We start from the raw sequence: 13,977 nt of genomic DNA, 5'->3' as shown, positions 1-13,977 counted from the left end.
CTCCTGGTGCTGCTTAGGAAGAAGGGGATGGAGAGAGGGAATGGAAGAGTAGGGGCCGAGTTACTCCGTGCATGCTCCTGGGTGGAGAGAGCTGTAGTTTGGGCCGGTGTTTCAGAAATAGGATTCAGGTTTGACTAAGTAAGGCTGTAACCTTCTAACGCCCATTTATATAAAACAAACCTCTTCTTGTTAATTTCCCTGTTTCTAGGTTCATCCTATATTTCAGATGGAACAGAATATTTGTTTTATCTGAATGTCTGTGGAGAAACTGAAGTACAGTTCTGTAATAAACAAGCTGCAGTTTGCCAAGTGAAAAAGAGCAATACCACTCAAGTCAAAGCAGCAGGAAGACACCAGAATCAGACCCTCCGGTACGTCAACAGCCTCTGTGTGATTTTCTTTTTTCCTTGTATATTTTGGTACAGGGTTGTGCTCCGTACCCCAGGCTAGAGTGCAGTGGTGCGATCTGGGCGCATTGCAGCCTTGACTTCCTGCCTCAAGTAATTCTTCCACCTCAGTCTCCCGAGTAGCTGGGACTACAGGCACACACTGCCATGCCTGGCTAATGTTTGTGGTTTTTGTAGAGATGGGGTTTTGCCATGTTGCCCAGGCTGATCTTGAATTCCTTGCTTCAGAGATCTTCCCACGTGGGCCTCACAAAGTGTAGGGATTAGAGGCACATGCCATGGGACCTGGCCTGCATGATTTTCAAGTGAATTTTGTGTATTCTTGTGAAACATAATTCCCTCTCCTCTTTTTCATCCTTTTTCCATTTTCCATAGGTACAGGAAAATCAGTTATGTTAGCAGTTTTTCCTATTAACTTCGGCAAGTTGCCATTTGTCACTAAACAATCAGATGTTTTTCCTGACTTTAGAGTAAGAGTGTTTCTGTTAGAACTGTGTACTTTATAAGCTTGCTGTTTGTACGGCCCCTACTGTAGGAAAATTATTTAATGAGTTTACAGTTGATAGGGCTTTTTTATTTTAAAATTTGTTTTTAAGGAGTTTCGATTTTTTGCTGGCAATTTGAGAATTTGAAGTACCATCAGCATTATAGAAAATTTTAAACAGCTAAAAGAATGCATTCAGTGCATTTCTGTTGACCGTTAACTTGGTAGTTAACCTTCATAAAAACAGGATGACGATGTGCTTATCTGAAAATGTGTTAAGGGCACTTATGATTCAAAAATTAGGTATAGAAAACTGTAGAAACCCAAAAACTGGTCTTGGAGCTTTTTAAAAACATGGAATATCTGCCAAAAAGCTGCATTGTAAACATTTTATTTTTGCTCCTTTCAAATTGTCCAGGACCAGTATTGTCCAGGGCCCCACAGGCACACTTGTGTTTGTGGCGGCTGTTACGAAAGCTAATTCTTGGGCGTTATTTATTTTGTACAAAATCTAAAAGTGAGAACAAGAGAAGTCTTCATGCTCATAGCAAAACCTTCAGCACTTTCTTCCAGCCAGTTAGTACTTTGAAGCAAGAGGATGTCAAGCCCATACATTTGGAACTCATTTCCTGTAGATATTTTTTTTTTCCTAGCTGGCTAGAGAGCTTGTTTTATGTCAGTAGTGATTTGTTGATCTATGCAAAAGACTTAATGTGAACATTTTAAAAGATTCAAGTTTCTTTCTTGGTTCTACCAAACACATTTGTCTATATATTCACTGAAATCTAGATATTCGGATGGAGACCTCACCTTGATCTATTCTGGAGGCGATGAATGCAGCTCAGGCTTTCAGCGGATGAGTGTCTTAAACTTTGAGTGCAATAAAACAGCAGGTAAGTGTGTGCTAGAGTTCAGCCCCTCCTCTTTGTATTCATGGGCATGTGCTTGTGTGTGTGCACAGGCGTGTTCTTGGAAGTGAACGTTGAATGGAAGAGTCAGATGTCCTTCGGACTGGCCGGTTTTAGCCACCAGACTGAGTTTTTTCTACTGGAGTAGCGCTTTCCCCACCCTCACTGCCCCAGTGGACACACACATCCTGTTTGCATTTTCCTTGGTTCTCTCTGCTTGTTTTGGGAATGGGCCCAGCACTGAGCTTGTGGGGAAAGTTTTCGTCTTGAATTTTGGTGCATACTAAACTAAAGCAAGGACAGATTCAGCAGGGGTGGGATGGCTTGCCAATTTCGATTGAGTGACCTCTTCTTTTATGTAATGAGTATCAAGATAATCCTTTTTGCAAAGTGGTAGCCCTGTAGTAGAGTTTGGATCTGGGGATTGCAAAATGTCACTGGGTACATTGAAGCTGGGGGCATGGCTTTCTCTTGAGTGATGAGATGCGCCTTTGAGTCCCCAAGGCACTGGCATTTCAAAAAGCGGCACCACTGTCCATATCTTGAAGATTGTAGACACAGTTGTAGTTATAGAGAGATGATGGGATTCCATCATCATCAGAGACCTGCCTTATCTGTTGACCCCAGGCTGTGACCCCAGGCACCCTGTAGGCCAACCCACCACTGCTCAGAGCACTTGTTCTAGAGCCCAGCCTGGTTTCCAGCCCAAGTCCTGCCTTACCCGGAGTGTCTTTCTGGCCCTTGCTTCCGTGTGTTTTGTATGTTTTTCTATGGCAGAGCTTTGGCTGGCTTGATCACAGGGTGGATTGCTACAGGATTCACTATAGGATGTGGGAGAGGCAGCTGGACATGATGTGAACTGTGCTCTCAAAGCCCCCAAAGATCATGTCTGCGGTGGGAGAGACAGTCAGGCACCCCTGCACTGGTAGCACCATGCCCCTGTGAGCGTCCTAGCAAGCAAGCAAAGAACCAGCCCAAGCCCAGGCTCTTGCTGGGAGGGCTCTCGAAAATGCCTCAACAACCGCCCGCCCCTGGGGTGCCCTTGTTTACGGGTCTGCCATTGCTGTCCTTGTTTTCTGTGTGGCTCTTTTTGTTACTTTCACAATACACACTTTTTTAGTACCTATTTGCTTAGGCCCTACGAGGCTGGAGGGTGATGTGAGGATAGATGGCTCTCTAGGCATTCACATACTAGAAGCGGAGAGAGGTAAGGAGCATGATGATGAAAGTTCGAGGCAGTGCGTGCCGGAGTAGAGCTAGTGCTTAGTGTCGTCACTCTGCTTCTTTACCAGGAGAGAAGCACCAAGGTCAGCTGGCTGGGATCTGGGCTGGGTGCAGGGGTCAGGCAGTTAAGAGAGGAAGAAGTGCTGCTTGAGCCATGCTACATTTAGGAGCATGCCAGTCCTGTGTTGGGGTGGCTGTAGGGCTTGGGCCTTGAGACATTCAAAGGCATGGGGTGGGGTAGCTGCAAGCAGGTCAGAGGTCACATGCTGGGAATGTGGCTGAAGATGACCCTAGAACGGTGAGTGTGCAGGATTTAAGGAGCTTGTATGTTCTACAGAGGAGCTGGACTATATCTGGAAATCTTTGAAGTCCCAAGGATTTTCAGCAAGGGTGTGACATACATCTGACTCGTGAATGAGAAAATCAGTATGGCCTCTGGATGCACCTCCCATCTGGTCTGAGCATTCCCCGCTTCCCTCAGCTTCTCCATCATTCTCTCATTGTCCTCACCTTCTAGCCTACTTAGGCTACTAGCCTACTTAGCCATCTCTGTGCTCTGAATCACATCTCCCCTACTCTGTGTCCCCAGTCCCTAGGGATTCAGCCTGCGTCTTCCCCATGTGCCCAGCCCCTATGGTGCCGAGCTTGGTTCTGGCTCCCACATCACTCCAGCTGGCTCTCCTGGACTTCCTGCTGGCTTGGGCTGCTCTGCTGTGGTCTGAGTCTCCCTCCAACCTTGTGATGCCCTCCTTTGGCCCTGTTCTGTTCAGGGCTTTTTATTAATGACTTGGCTGAGATCTTTGAGACTGTGCTGATCTCATTTGGGGTTGTTGGGAAGACAGAATCATTATCCAAAAAGATCGAAATGGATGAGGAGGATATGAGAAGGGCATTATATTGTCTCAGACTTACAGGGAAGAGGTGTGGACATTGAGGAGCTGCCAACCAACCAAAGAAAAAACACAAGAGAGAAAAACCAAAGAACAGAAAGAAAGAAAGATAGAAAAAACAAGACCCGCAGTAGAGTGGGGAGATCTTGCCTTGTGGTTGTGAGAGTAGATGAGGCCAGACCCTCGGGGTCTGATTCCCAGCTGCCCTAGTTTTTAGTTATGAGATCGTAAGCAAATTATTTAGCCACCCTAAATGTACAAAACGGTGCTGAAATTGTACCTTTGCTGTAGGGTTTTGAGGATCAATTAGATTAATATAGTCATATGTTACTTAACAATAGGGATATGTTCTGAGAAATGTGTCAGGTGATTTTGTCATTGTGTGGACATCACAGAGTGTACTTACCCACACCTAGATGGTATGGCCTACTGCACACCTAAGCTATATAGTGGAACCTATTGCTCCTGGACTGCAAGTGTGTACAGCATGTGAGTGTACTGAATACTGCAGGCAGCTTTAATATAATGGTAAGTATTTAAGTATCTAAATATAGCTAGACATAGAAAAGGTACAGTAAAAATACGGTATTATAATCTTATGAAGCCACTGTTGTATATGCGGTCTGGTGTTGACCAAATGTTGTTAGGCAGCATGTGACTATGTACAGAAAGTACTTAAACAGAGTCTGTTTTTCTGCAGCTCGCCCTTATGTAGCTGAGATGCTGAGCTCAGTGCCTGGCCGAGATTGTGCTCAGTACAGATTCACTGCTGTGGCTGGTATTAGAATTATAATGATGATAATATTAAAGATTTGGTAGAAATTACAAATGAGGTATCATTTGCTCTTGGTACAGAATCTTACTTTCCTTTTTCTTAGATCATTACATAGCTCATGACACCAAACCTCGAGGAGGCACAGATCACGTGGTGGGAGGCTCAGACGAGGATTATCAAACTATCAGGGGTGGGAAAAGGAGTGTTGTGCCCACTGCCCCCTAGCTTGGAAAGGCTCAGGGATAGGATTTCCAACAAGGAGCAAGTCAGTAAAGCCTGCCGAATCTCAGCGTCTGTGGGATGGGGACGTGGCCTGTGAAGAGCTGGTTTTCAGACTTAGACCTAAACTGTTCTGGCTGTTGGATGGGAAGGCTGGGGGGCTCACTCTTGGTGGTAGAAGAGGCTTGATTGGAGGAGCAAATTATAGACAGGTGAGCTGACGGAGCCACAGAATGCTGGTACTGTTAGGAGGTGTGCTGCTAACATTGTGGGGTTGGCATAGGACCTTGGTGTGCTTTTGCTGGGAGTGACTGACTGTAGATGTTTTCCACTCTTGCTTTCACTTTAGGGATGAGCCCCAGAGAACTTGTCTTGTTCAGAGTCACACTGTTAAGTCAGCGGTGCTCTGGGAACTAGAGCTTCATTTCTGTTCTCCTTTCTGTGAGTCCCCAGTGTCACCTAGAGATGTTCAGGAGCCTTTGGGAGCTGACCACAGCCTTGGAGCAGAGGGTTCCACTCACTGCTCTTGCGTTCCTCCTGCCTGCCCATTTTATCTTACACACAGCCTTCTGTCAGCATCTCCCAAGGTGAAAGGCATCCTGCCTGCCACTGAGGGCTTCAGGTGAAACACCTGAAGCTTCATAGAAGCATCTCTCATCTCAGACCCCCACAGTCTCTAACAAATCTGGACCTGAATTGTTTAACTGGGCAGTTGGCATTGGTCCTGTTCAGTTTCTTCTTTGCTCCTTATCTGTTCTTCAGTTTGGGTCATGTATAGAGTTTAAATTTCTCCTCTTGAATTGTACAGGTAATGATGGGAAAGGAGCTCCTGTATTCACAGGTGAGGTTGACTGCACCTACTTCTTCACGTGGGACACGAAATATGCCTGTGTTAAAGAGAAGGAAGACCTCCTCTGTGGTGCCACCGACGGGAAGAAGCGCTACGACCTGTCTGCGCTGGCCCGCCACGCAGGTACTACCCTCTTCGCCATGTGGGCCTCAGACCACGTGTTCAGGGAGCATTTTCCCATGAGTGCTTTTGAAATGCTGTTACTATTTTCTTTGTCAATGGATTGGGTCACAGCCCACCCCACCGCCCCTTTTTTCATGTAGCTGTATGAATTGTTAGAGGGAGCATTGGATTGGGAGATGAAATATCTGAATTTGAGACCAGCATTATTGTTTTCTGGTCAGGTTACCTTGGGCTCATCATAGTTGCATGTAAACTGCCCTGCACCTACAGGGTGTCAGGCCTTGTGCTCTGTGTTTAGAAGCTTTCTGGCTTTTTTTTTTTTTTCCTGTAAAATTTTTTTCCCTCTGTAACAGCCTTCCCATATTCTCCCCTAACTCTCAGGCCGTATTCTCTCGTAACTCTCAGGCCCACAGGGTGGAGCTGTGGTTCAGTTGCTGTCTTTTGACCTTGAGTTTTCACCCGTTTACACTCTGCCTCTCTTCCATCTCTAAGGTGGGATCTGCAGCCTCTGCTCCCAGGATTCTTCTGTTTGTATCCTATAGGCAGATGGTGTGCCTTGGGCCGCTGTTCAGTGCTGCCCCAGTGTGTGGCAGGCTTGCCCTTGAGTCTGAGCTCACTGCTGCACAGCCACTGGAAAAGATGGCTGTGCTCACAGCCACAGGCACTGGAAGAGATGCCCAGGAGGCAGCAGCACCCCCCAAAGCACATACCCTGCCCTCGTGGGCTTGGAATTTAGCAGGAAACAGAGCAGATGGAATAATAAGAATGGGAGTCTCGAACAGGGATAATCTGATGCGGGCATTACTGGTTTTACCCTGTTGGCAGCTCAAATTAGGTGCAGCTGGCCTGGAAGCCAGTTGCCTTCGTAAGGGAGAGATGACATGAAGCAGAGAGAATGACTTGCTTCACGCAGTTACCACCTAGAACAGTCACAGAACTGTTGGCGGTATGTTCTCGCTCATAAGTGGTAGTTGAACATTGAGAACACATGGGCATGAAGGGGAACAGCACACACCAGGGCCTGTTTAGGGTTGGGGGTGACGGGAGGGAACTTAGAGTGTGGGTTAGTAGGTGCAGCAAACCACCATGGCACACATATACCTAGGTAACAAACATGCACGCTCTGCACATGTATCTCGTTTTTTGTTTTGTTTCGTTTGTTTTTTTAAGAAAGAAAAAGCAGGACCGGGCGCAGTGGCTCAAGCCTGTAATCCCAGCACTTTGGGAGGCCGAGGCGGGTGGATCACGAGGTCAAGAGATCGAGACCATCCTGGTCAACATGGTGAAACCCCGTCTCTACTAAAAATACAAAAAAAAAATTAGCTGGGCATGGTGGTGCATGCCTGTAATCCCAGCTACTCAGGAGGCTGAGGCAGGAGAATTGCCTGAACCCACGAGGCAGAGGTTGCGGTGAGCCGAGATCGCACCATTGCACTCCAGCCTGGGTAACATGAGTGAAACTCCGTCTCAAAAAAAAAAAAAAAAAAAAAAAAGAAAGAAAGAAAGAAAGAAAAAGCAGTGGAGAATTGCTGCTTCTGTCTTTTGAGTCCCACCTGGTTTGGAAAATACCAGGTTAGAAAGAAGAATCCCTCTTATGGAGGGTTTGAGAACCTGCCTCACTGTGAACCGCCTGGGCAGTGAGTGCTGTCAGTGTTGTCGTGGGTAAACACCCTGTGTGCTGTTGGGAATGGTGCTATTGTTAATTCTGGCACATGTGTGCTAGTGAAGACGTTAGTTTTCTGTGAAGCCGAAGAGTTCTAGCCGCAGAGTCAGAGACCTGGCCGAGGACTGGTGTTGCTGCGTTTGCTTGAGCGAGCTGTTCTCCAGGCCTGAGTTTCTTACAGTAAATTGGATGGTGCTGTGATAGATCCCTTAAGTCAATATATATATATTTTTAAGCATCACCGTGTACAAGAGACAACCTAGGATCTGTGAGATATGGAGAGAGATATTTTTTTCATTCTACAGACTTCCTGACACAGTCCTGGTCTCTTGGAATCTGGAATATTTTGTGGCATTTGCACGTAAATAGCCCTAAGGAAGTTATGAGGCGAGAGCTGAAACCCTTCCTTACTGCTTGTAATAAGACTTTACAGCCCCCCCGGCTCCACCCCAAACTTCCAGTGTTTAGGGCAGGTCCTTGTTCACATGCCTAGTCTTGTATGGTTTTTTTCAGGCTGTTGACATTGGAATGTACTTCTCCAAATGTACTGTATCACCGCTGATGAGTCATGGGGTTTTTGCCTTCCAAACCCCAGTACCTAACCCACAAATGTTTCAAATGAGAATGTGTATTTTTGTATCTTTACCTCCTCCTTTACACACTTTCTAAGAGTAACTCCTTCAGCAACTGCTTACGGTGTGGTTTGCTTTTTGTGGCCATGCCCTCGCACCTGCTTGCCGTGCTCCTGACACTCAGTTGGTGCCCTTCACCTCCTGCAGGCGCCTCATCAGCGTCTGTTTGCCCCGACCGGCTCACGAGCCTTGTGAGTTCAGCGGCCACCCGTGGTACCTTGCTTGTGTTCTGTGGCACCATGCATCCTGTCCTGCAGTCAGTCTGCAGATGTGTAAGAGGCTGCTGATTTCTTTTAGCTGCACACGTCTTCCCAGGGGCTGAGCTGGGTACATTATCAATGGTGTACCACTCTACTAGGTCCCAGGACACAGGCTGGCTTCTTGATTGGGTTTTCAGTTTCTAATTTTGTACTGTGGGGCTTGGGAGAATTTTGCTATTGAGTTCTCTACCCCCAAGTTGGGTATACTCTTCTGAAGTAGTGTTGGGGTATAGTTTGTTTCTGTCACATTGAATGAGAAGCCTGAGAATCTTGGTGAGATTTTGTGCCTTTAGTCTGCCGGGGTTCCAGAAACGTGAGTGCTGGGATTTGAGTGACTAAGCACTTTGGGAGCTTTGGGCCCTTGACCTTTGGCTCAGTCACCATTTGTGACTCACAGAAATCAGCATTGCTTTCCGGCTAAAATACTCTTTTGTTTTGTTACAGAACCAGAGCAGAACTGGGAAGCCGTGGATGGCAGCCAGACGGAAACAGTGAAAAAGCATTTTTTCATTAATATCTGTCACAGAGTGCTGCAGGAAGGCCAGGCACGGGGGTGTCCCGAGGATGCGGCAGTGTGCGCAGTGGGTGAGTTGTGCCCGGAGGGAAGATCTAGGTGATGCTTTCCAGGGCATGTGGCGCTCAGCGGCATCCTGTTTGGGATGAGTTAGAAGATCATCCTGTGGTCATCTAAGCCTCCTTTTTGTGTATTCACATAAAGAATGGTAAAAAAATTGTTATTCCTAACTCAAATGTCGATAACTGCTTGATGCACTCTGGAGTCCTGAAGTTGGCTGAAGCTTCCTGACATGGGCTAAAGCCATAACTGGGAACAGAAGGAACCATGTGGAAAATACAGCGTCATCTTTTTAGTCTGTAACCTGAAGAATAACATTGCCAGCATTTGTGTACAAGTGATTTTATTTTTTTCAACAACTTTATTGTCTAGAGTTGTTTAAAAGTTATGGCTTAAGGGAAGTGTAATCTCACCTGTAGCCCTAGTGATCAGAGGGGCTTGTATGCTTTGCTTCCTTTTGCTATCATTGTTTTGGTCCCTTCACTGTCATGCAGAGACTCCTCACTTATTTGATACAGGTATTTAGCACATTCATTTTTGTCATTTGTGACTTCACCTTGAAAATGCCAGGCTATGAGAGTAGTGAGAATCTGTTATAAGCATTCAGTAAGGAACTGTGAGCCTTGGATGGATTTTAGGAATTAACCCGGTATTCAGAATTGCTGGTGTGTCTTTCAGAGCAGGTTCAGGCATGTCCATGTCTTTACGTAAGAAGGACTTTGGAACAGAGTTTTAATCCTTTATAATAAAAAGCAAATGAACCAAGAAGTAAGTGGCCTCCTGCTTGGGTTGCTAAACAGGTTTTGTTAGCTTCTGCTTTGGATGTGAGATACATTCTCACCCTTTGGCTGTGCTTTCAAAATACTTGGTGTCTTGGGGTAGCTAAAGCCCTGACAGTAGGGGACAGTGTCACATTACGGTTGGTGCTGATGCATGTTGCAAGCCATTTGGTCTTTCTTGCCTTGGGAGTTCATGGCACTTTCCTGCTGAGCCTGTGGATGACCCTGCAGGACCTTGATATGGCTGTTAACACCTGGTCAAATGTGGCTCTCTAAGGAAACCTATCTCGACGGCCCTGATGGGTTAGGTGGGCTGGAGAAGGGCTGCACCTGCCGGGTTTGGGCTGATTTACTTCCTTCCCTCCCTCTCTCCCTTTCTTTCTTTTTTTAAACACATTTTGTTTGCATGATAATTTTTAACCACATCTTCTGCTTTTTTCCCCCTTTCTCTTCCAGATAAGAATGGAAGGAAAAATCTGGGAAAATTTATTTCTTCTCCCACAAAAGAGAAAGGAAACATTCAACTCTCTTATTCAGATGGGGATGATTGTGGTCATGGCAAGAAAATAAGAACTAATATCACACTTGTGTGCAAGCCAGGTAAAAATTTAAAAAACAAGGTGAAATCTTTTACTGGCTTCTGCCAGAGGTCCTGCATTCTTCATATCTCTGTTCCTCATCGGTTACTGCAAAGGTGATCAGACAGATTGGCATAGTGTTAAGCATTTTGAGTTCCAGAATCTTTGGTAATGGGAAATAGGTCATTTGGATTTTTTCCCCATCCGCTCCCCCAAACCAAACCAGAAATGGAGAAACCAGATGGTGTCAGAAGGGAGTTGTGGGTCTCAGTGCTGCATCCTCTTCCTCGGGACTGATACAGGGCCAGTCTTGTGGTTACTTAACTTCCTCCAAAGGGGAAAAAATCATTGTCCATGATGTCACTACTGAAACATAATGTTAATTTTTATTACTTTTATTTATAGGTATATGTTGTTTTTACCAAGTCAGAAGTTTTATATGTTAACAAATCTTAATGTTTTTCAAAGTGTAGTATTTTATAAATACTCGTCTATGTTTGACAGTTCTATTAATAATTTTTAGGAACTTCCTTGTTGATGTGGTGTGGTTTTATTTTTTTTACACAGTTTCCTTATTGTTGGATTAATATGGCATTTCTAGTGTTGCTAATTGTGCAACACTAGAAATGTATCCTCTCTCTACCTCCCATTGAAATATTTCCTTAGGATAAGTTCCCCGCTGTAGGCTAAAGTCAAAAGCTAGGGTCATTTTATTTGTTATTTTACGGTAAAATATACAACATAATGTAAAATTTACCATCTCACCTGCTTTTAAGTGTGTAGCTCGGTGACATTGTTGTGTAATCACCACTACCATCCATCTCCAGAACTTTTTCATCCTCCCAGACTGACACTCAGTTCCCATTAAGCACGAGCTCCCCATTCCCTCTCTTTGACTTTGTCTCTGTGGATTTAACCGTTTTAGATACCTCATATAGGTGGAATAGTACCATATTTGTAGGGCTGTTTTTTGATCTTTCATGCATTATACCTCATTCCCCACTGTCCCTTCCAAGTTTACTTCTAGCAGAGTAAGAATGAGGTAAGATTTTTAAGGAATGAATGGGTTAGTGATCCCCATCTCTTTTCCCCATTGACAGGTGATCTAGAAAGTGCACCAGTGTTGAGAACTTCTGGGGACGGTGGTTGCTTTTATGAGTTTGAGTGGCACACAGCTGCTGCCTGTGTGCTGTTTAAGACGGAAGGGGAGAACTGCACGGTCTTTGACTCCCAGGCAGGTATGTGTCTGAGCAGCACCTCTGGTTTAATGTGACTTGGAACCACTTAAGGTTTTTTCCTAAATATTCTCTGTGACGGTTTTCAAGGTATCCTGCCTTAGAATTTTATTAATGCTGTTTGAACAAAATTCTGAACATCTGATGTTCGGGGCTTATTTGAGATATTGAAAATACCATCTTAAATTCATTATTGAGGTGGGTTTGCTGAATGCAGAACTTTCGGAACACAGGGAATAAATTCTGTTTGAAAAGGCTTTCACGTGAATTCGAGGCAAGAAACTTCTCTGAGGGAGACCTTACAAAAAGGCCATAATATTGTGCTCATCCTACTGTGAACATGCTGTTTGTTTATTACACCAGCAGTTACGGGCTTTGAATAGGGCTCTAGGCTAACTCAGTAGAAGGGAATGATGGAGTTGGATCCATCTCCAAGGGAAATGTTAGTAATCGCAGTCCTGGTGGCCTCAAGGGATAGTGTCTCTTCTGCCTCCTCTACTACTTCCTGCCATTGGGAACCTCCTGGGAAGAATCTCTCCCTTTCGAACTATGGGGTGAGACCATCCTGTTGACTGTTCTGACTGACCTTCCATACTTTTATCGTTTTTATTCTTTCTTAGGATTTTCTTTTGACTTGTCACCTCTCACAAAGAAAAATGGTGCCTATAAAGTTGAGACAAAGAAGTATGACTTTTATATAAATGTGTGTGGCCCAGTGTCTGTGAGCACCTGTCAGCCAGACTCAGGAGCCTGCCAGGTGTCAAAAAGGCAAGTAGCTTCTCAGTTCTGGTTCATTGTTAGGCATTATATGCCAGCAGATATTTTATTCAGGAATAGGCGTGCTCTCAATGTCATTGCTTTTTGACAAGCATTTAAATACTGATGAGACCTGCCTGAAAACTGTTAGGATGTTAGGAGCTTAATTTCCCAGAGAAAGGAGCAGGCCACATTTTTGGGAAAGAAGGGTGGGTTGAGGTCATGCCTCACTTCTGTGCATTTTGTACTTCTCAGCTCCTAGATATTTATGTGCGTATTTCTGCATTCTGTGTGGCATTAGTTCAGATGAAGTGAGTTGTCTAAACCAGTGGTGCTGAGAGGAGATCTGGGTCTTGGTGTCCCTGCTGCGATTAGAGACCTTGTGTGGGTTCCTGTGGTCTGAAGCCTGGGCCTACGCCTGGCGGCTCCCCATGCCGCTCGCAGGCCCTTCCTTCAGTGTGGCAGCCTTGGAGTGCTTCTGCCCCTCATGTCTTTGCTGAGAGAAATGTGTGTTTATTTTAGTGATGAGAAGACTTGGAACTTGGGACTGAGTAATGCGAAGCTTTCATATTATGATGGGATGATCCAGCTGAATTACAGAGGCGGCACACCCTATAACAATGAAAGGCACACGCCGAGAGCTACGCTCATCACCTTTCTTTGTGATCGAGATGCGGGGGTGGGCTTCCCTGAATATCAGGTAGGAATGTCTATCCCTCATCGCGTTCCCTGAGGGTACACATATCTGTGGTAGGCCCCCCCTGCTTTTTTTTTTTAGATGGAGTCTCGCTGTGTCACCCAGGCTGGAGTGCAGTGGTGTGATCTGGGCTCGCTGCAGCCTCCGCCTCCTGGGTTCAAGTGATTCTTCTGCCTCAGCCTCCCAAGTAGCAGGGATTACAGGTGCGCGCCACCATGCCTGGCTAACTTTTGTATTTTTAGTAGAGACGGGATTTCACCATGTTGGTCAGGCTGGTCCTGAACTCCTGACCTCATGATCTGCCCCCTTGGCCTCCCAAGATGCTGGGATTACAGGTGTGAGCCACTGTGCCCAGCCTGGTAGATCTTTTATTGAGAAGCAGAACTTGTATCAGTCTGGGTTTCTGGCTAAATCATCACCATAATTAGATTTGCCAGGGTTCCTGGGCAGTATTAGTTTTTTAAGCTGTTTATTTTGTGGGCTGTGCACATCAATAACAGCTGACAAGCTTTTCAGTTTTGGGTATAAAATATGCAAAAGCATTAAAAAAGTCCTGAATTAACCCCCACTTAGCAGAGGCTAAATTTTCATCCCAATTTATTACTCAACTATCTTCCTTTTAATAAAATAGAGAGAGATGGTCAGAGTAAGCTCTTTTTTACACGGTTTCTCATTGGGGACAATGCCCTTGGCCTTTTTTGAATCCTAGTTTATGTCACGTCTTTCTCTTTTTGCCATCCCTCCCTGTATTTCTCTGCGGCCATGGATTAGGAAGAGGATAACTCCACCTACAATTTCCGGTGGTATACCAGCTATGCCTGTCCGGTGGAGCCCCTGGAGTGTGTGGTGACCGACCCCTCCACGCTGGAGCAATATGACCTCTCCAGGTGAGGCAGAGTCAGCTGCTCTGTTTTTGGCCTGGT

General features: G+C 45.5%; 1 protein-coding gene across 1 annotated transcript in view; it reads left to right on the top strand.

Annotated features, from left to right (window-relative positions):
• Positions 1-13,977, top strand: part of IGF2R (insulin like growth factor 2 receptor) — a 123,949-nt gene that overhangs the window by 58,108 nt on the left and 51,864 nt on the right. The window contains exons 9-17 of the mRNA XM_032253140.1: positions 209-371; positions 1,681-1,784; positions 5,716-5,880; positions 8,880-9,020; positions 10,245-10,388; positions 11,467-11,604; positions 12,222-12,369; positions 12,880-13,057; positions 13,826-13,941. Coding sequence (XP_032109031.1) covers positions 209-371; positions 1,681-1,784; positions 5,716-5,880; positions 8,880-9,020; positions 10,245-10,388; positions 11,467-11,604; positions 12,222-12,369; positions 12,880-13,057; positions 13,826-13,941 — 1,297 coding nt within the window. The remainder of the gene's footprint in view (positions 1-208; positions 372-1,680; positions 1,785-5,715; positions 5,881-8,879; positions 9,021-10,244; positions 10,389-11,466; positions 11,605-12,221; positions 12,370-12,879; positions 13,058-13,825; positions 13,942-13,977) is intronic.

This window comes from Sapajus apella, unplaced genomic scaffold, assembly GCF_009761245.1.
Source record: "Sapajus apella isolate SASKATOON/1434 unplaced genomic scaffold, GSC_monkey_1.0 scaffold82, whole genome shotgun sequence".
In the NCBI taxonomy this organism is placed as follows: domain Eukaryota; kingdom Metazoa; phylum Chordata; class Mammalia; order Primates; family Cebidae; genus Sapajus; species Sapajus apella.
This window is presented reverse-complemented; position numbering and strand designations above follow the sequence as displayed.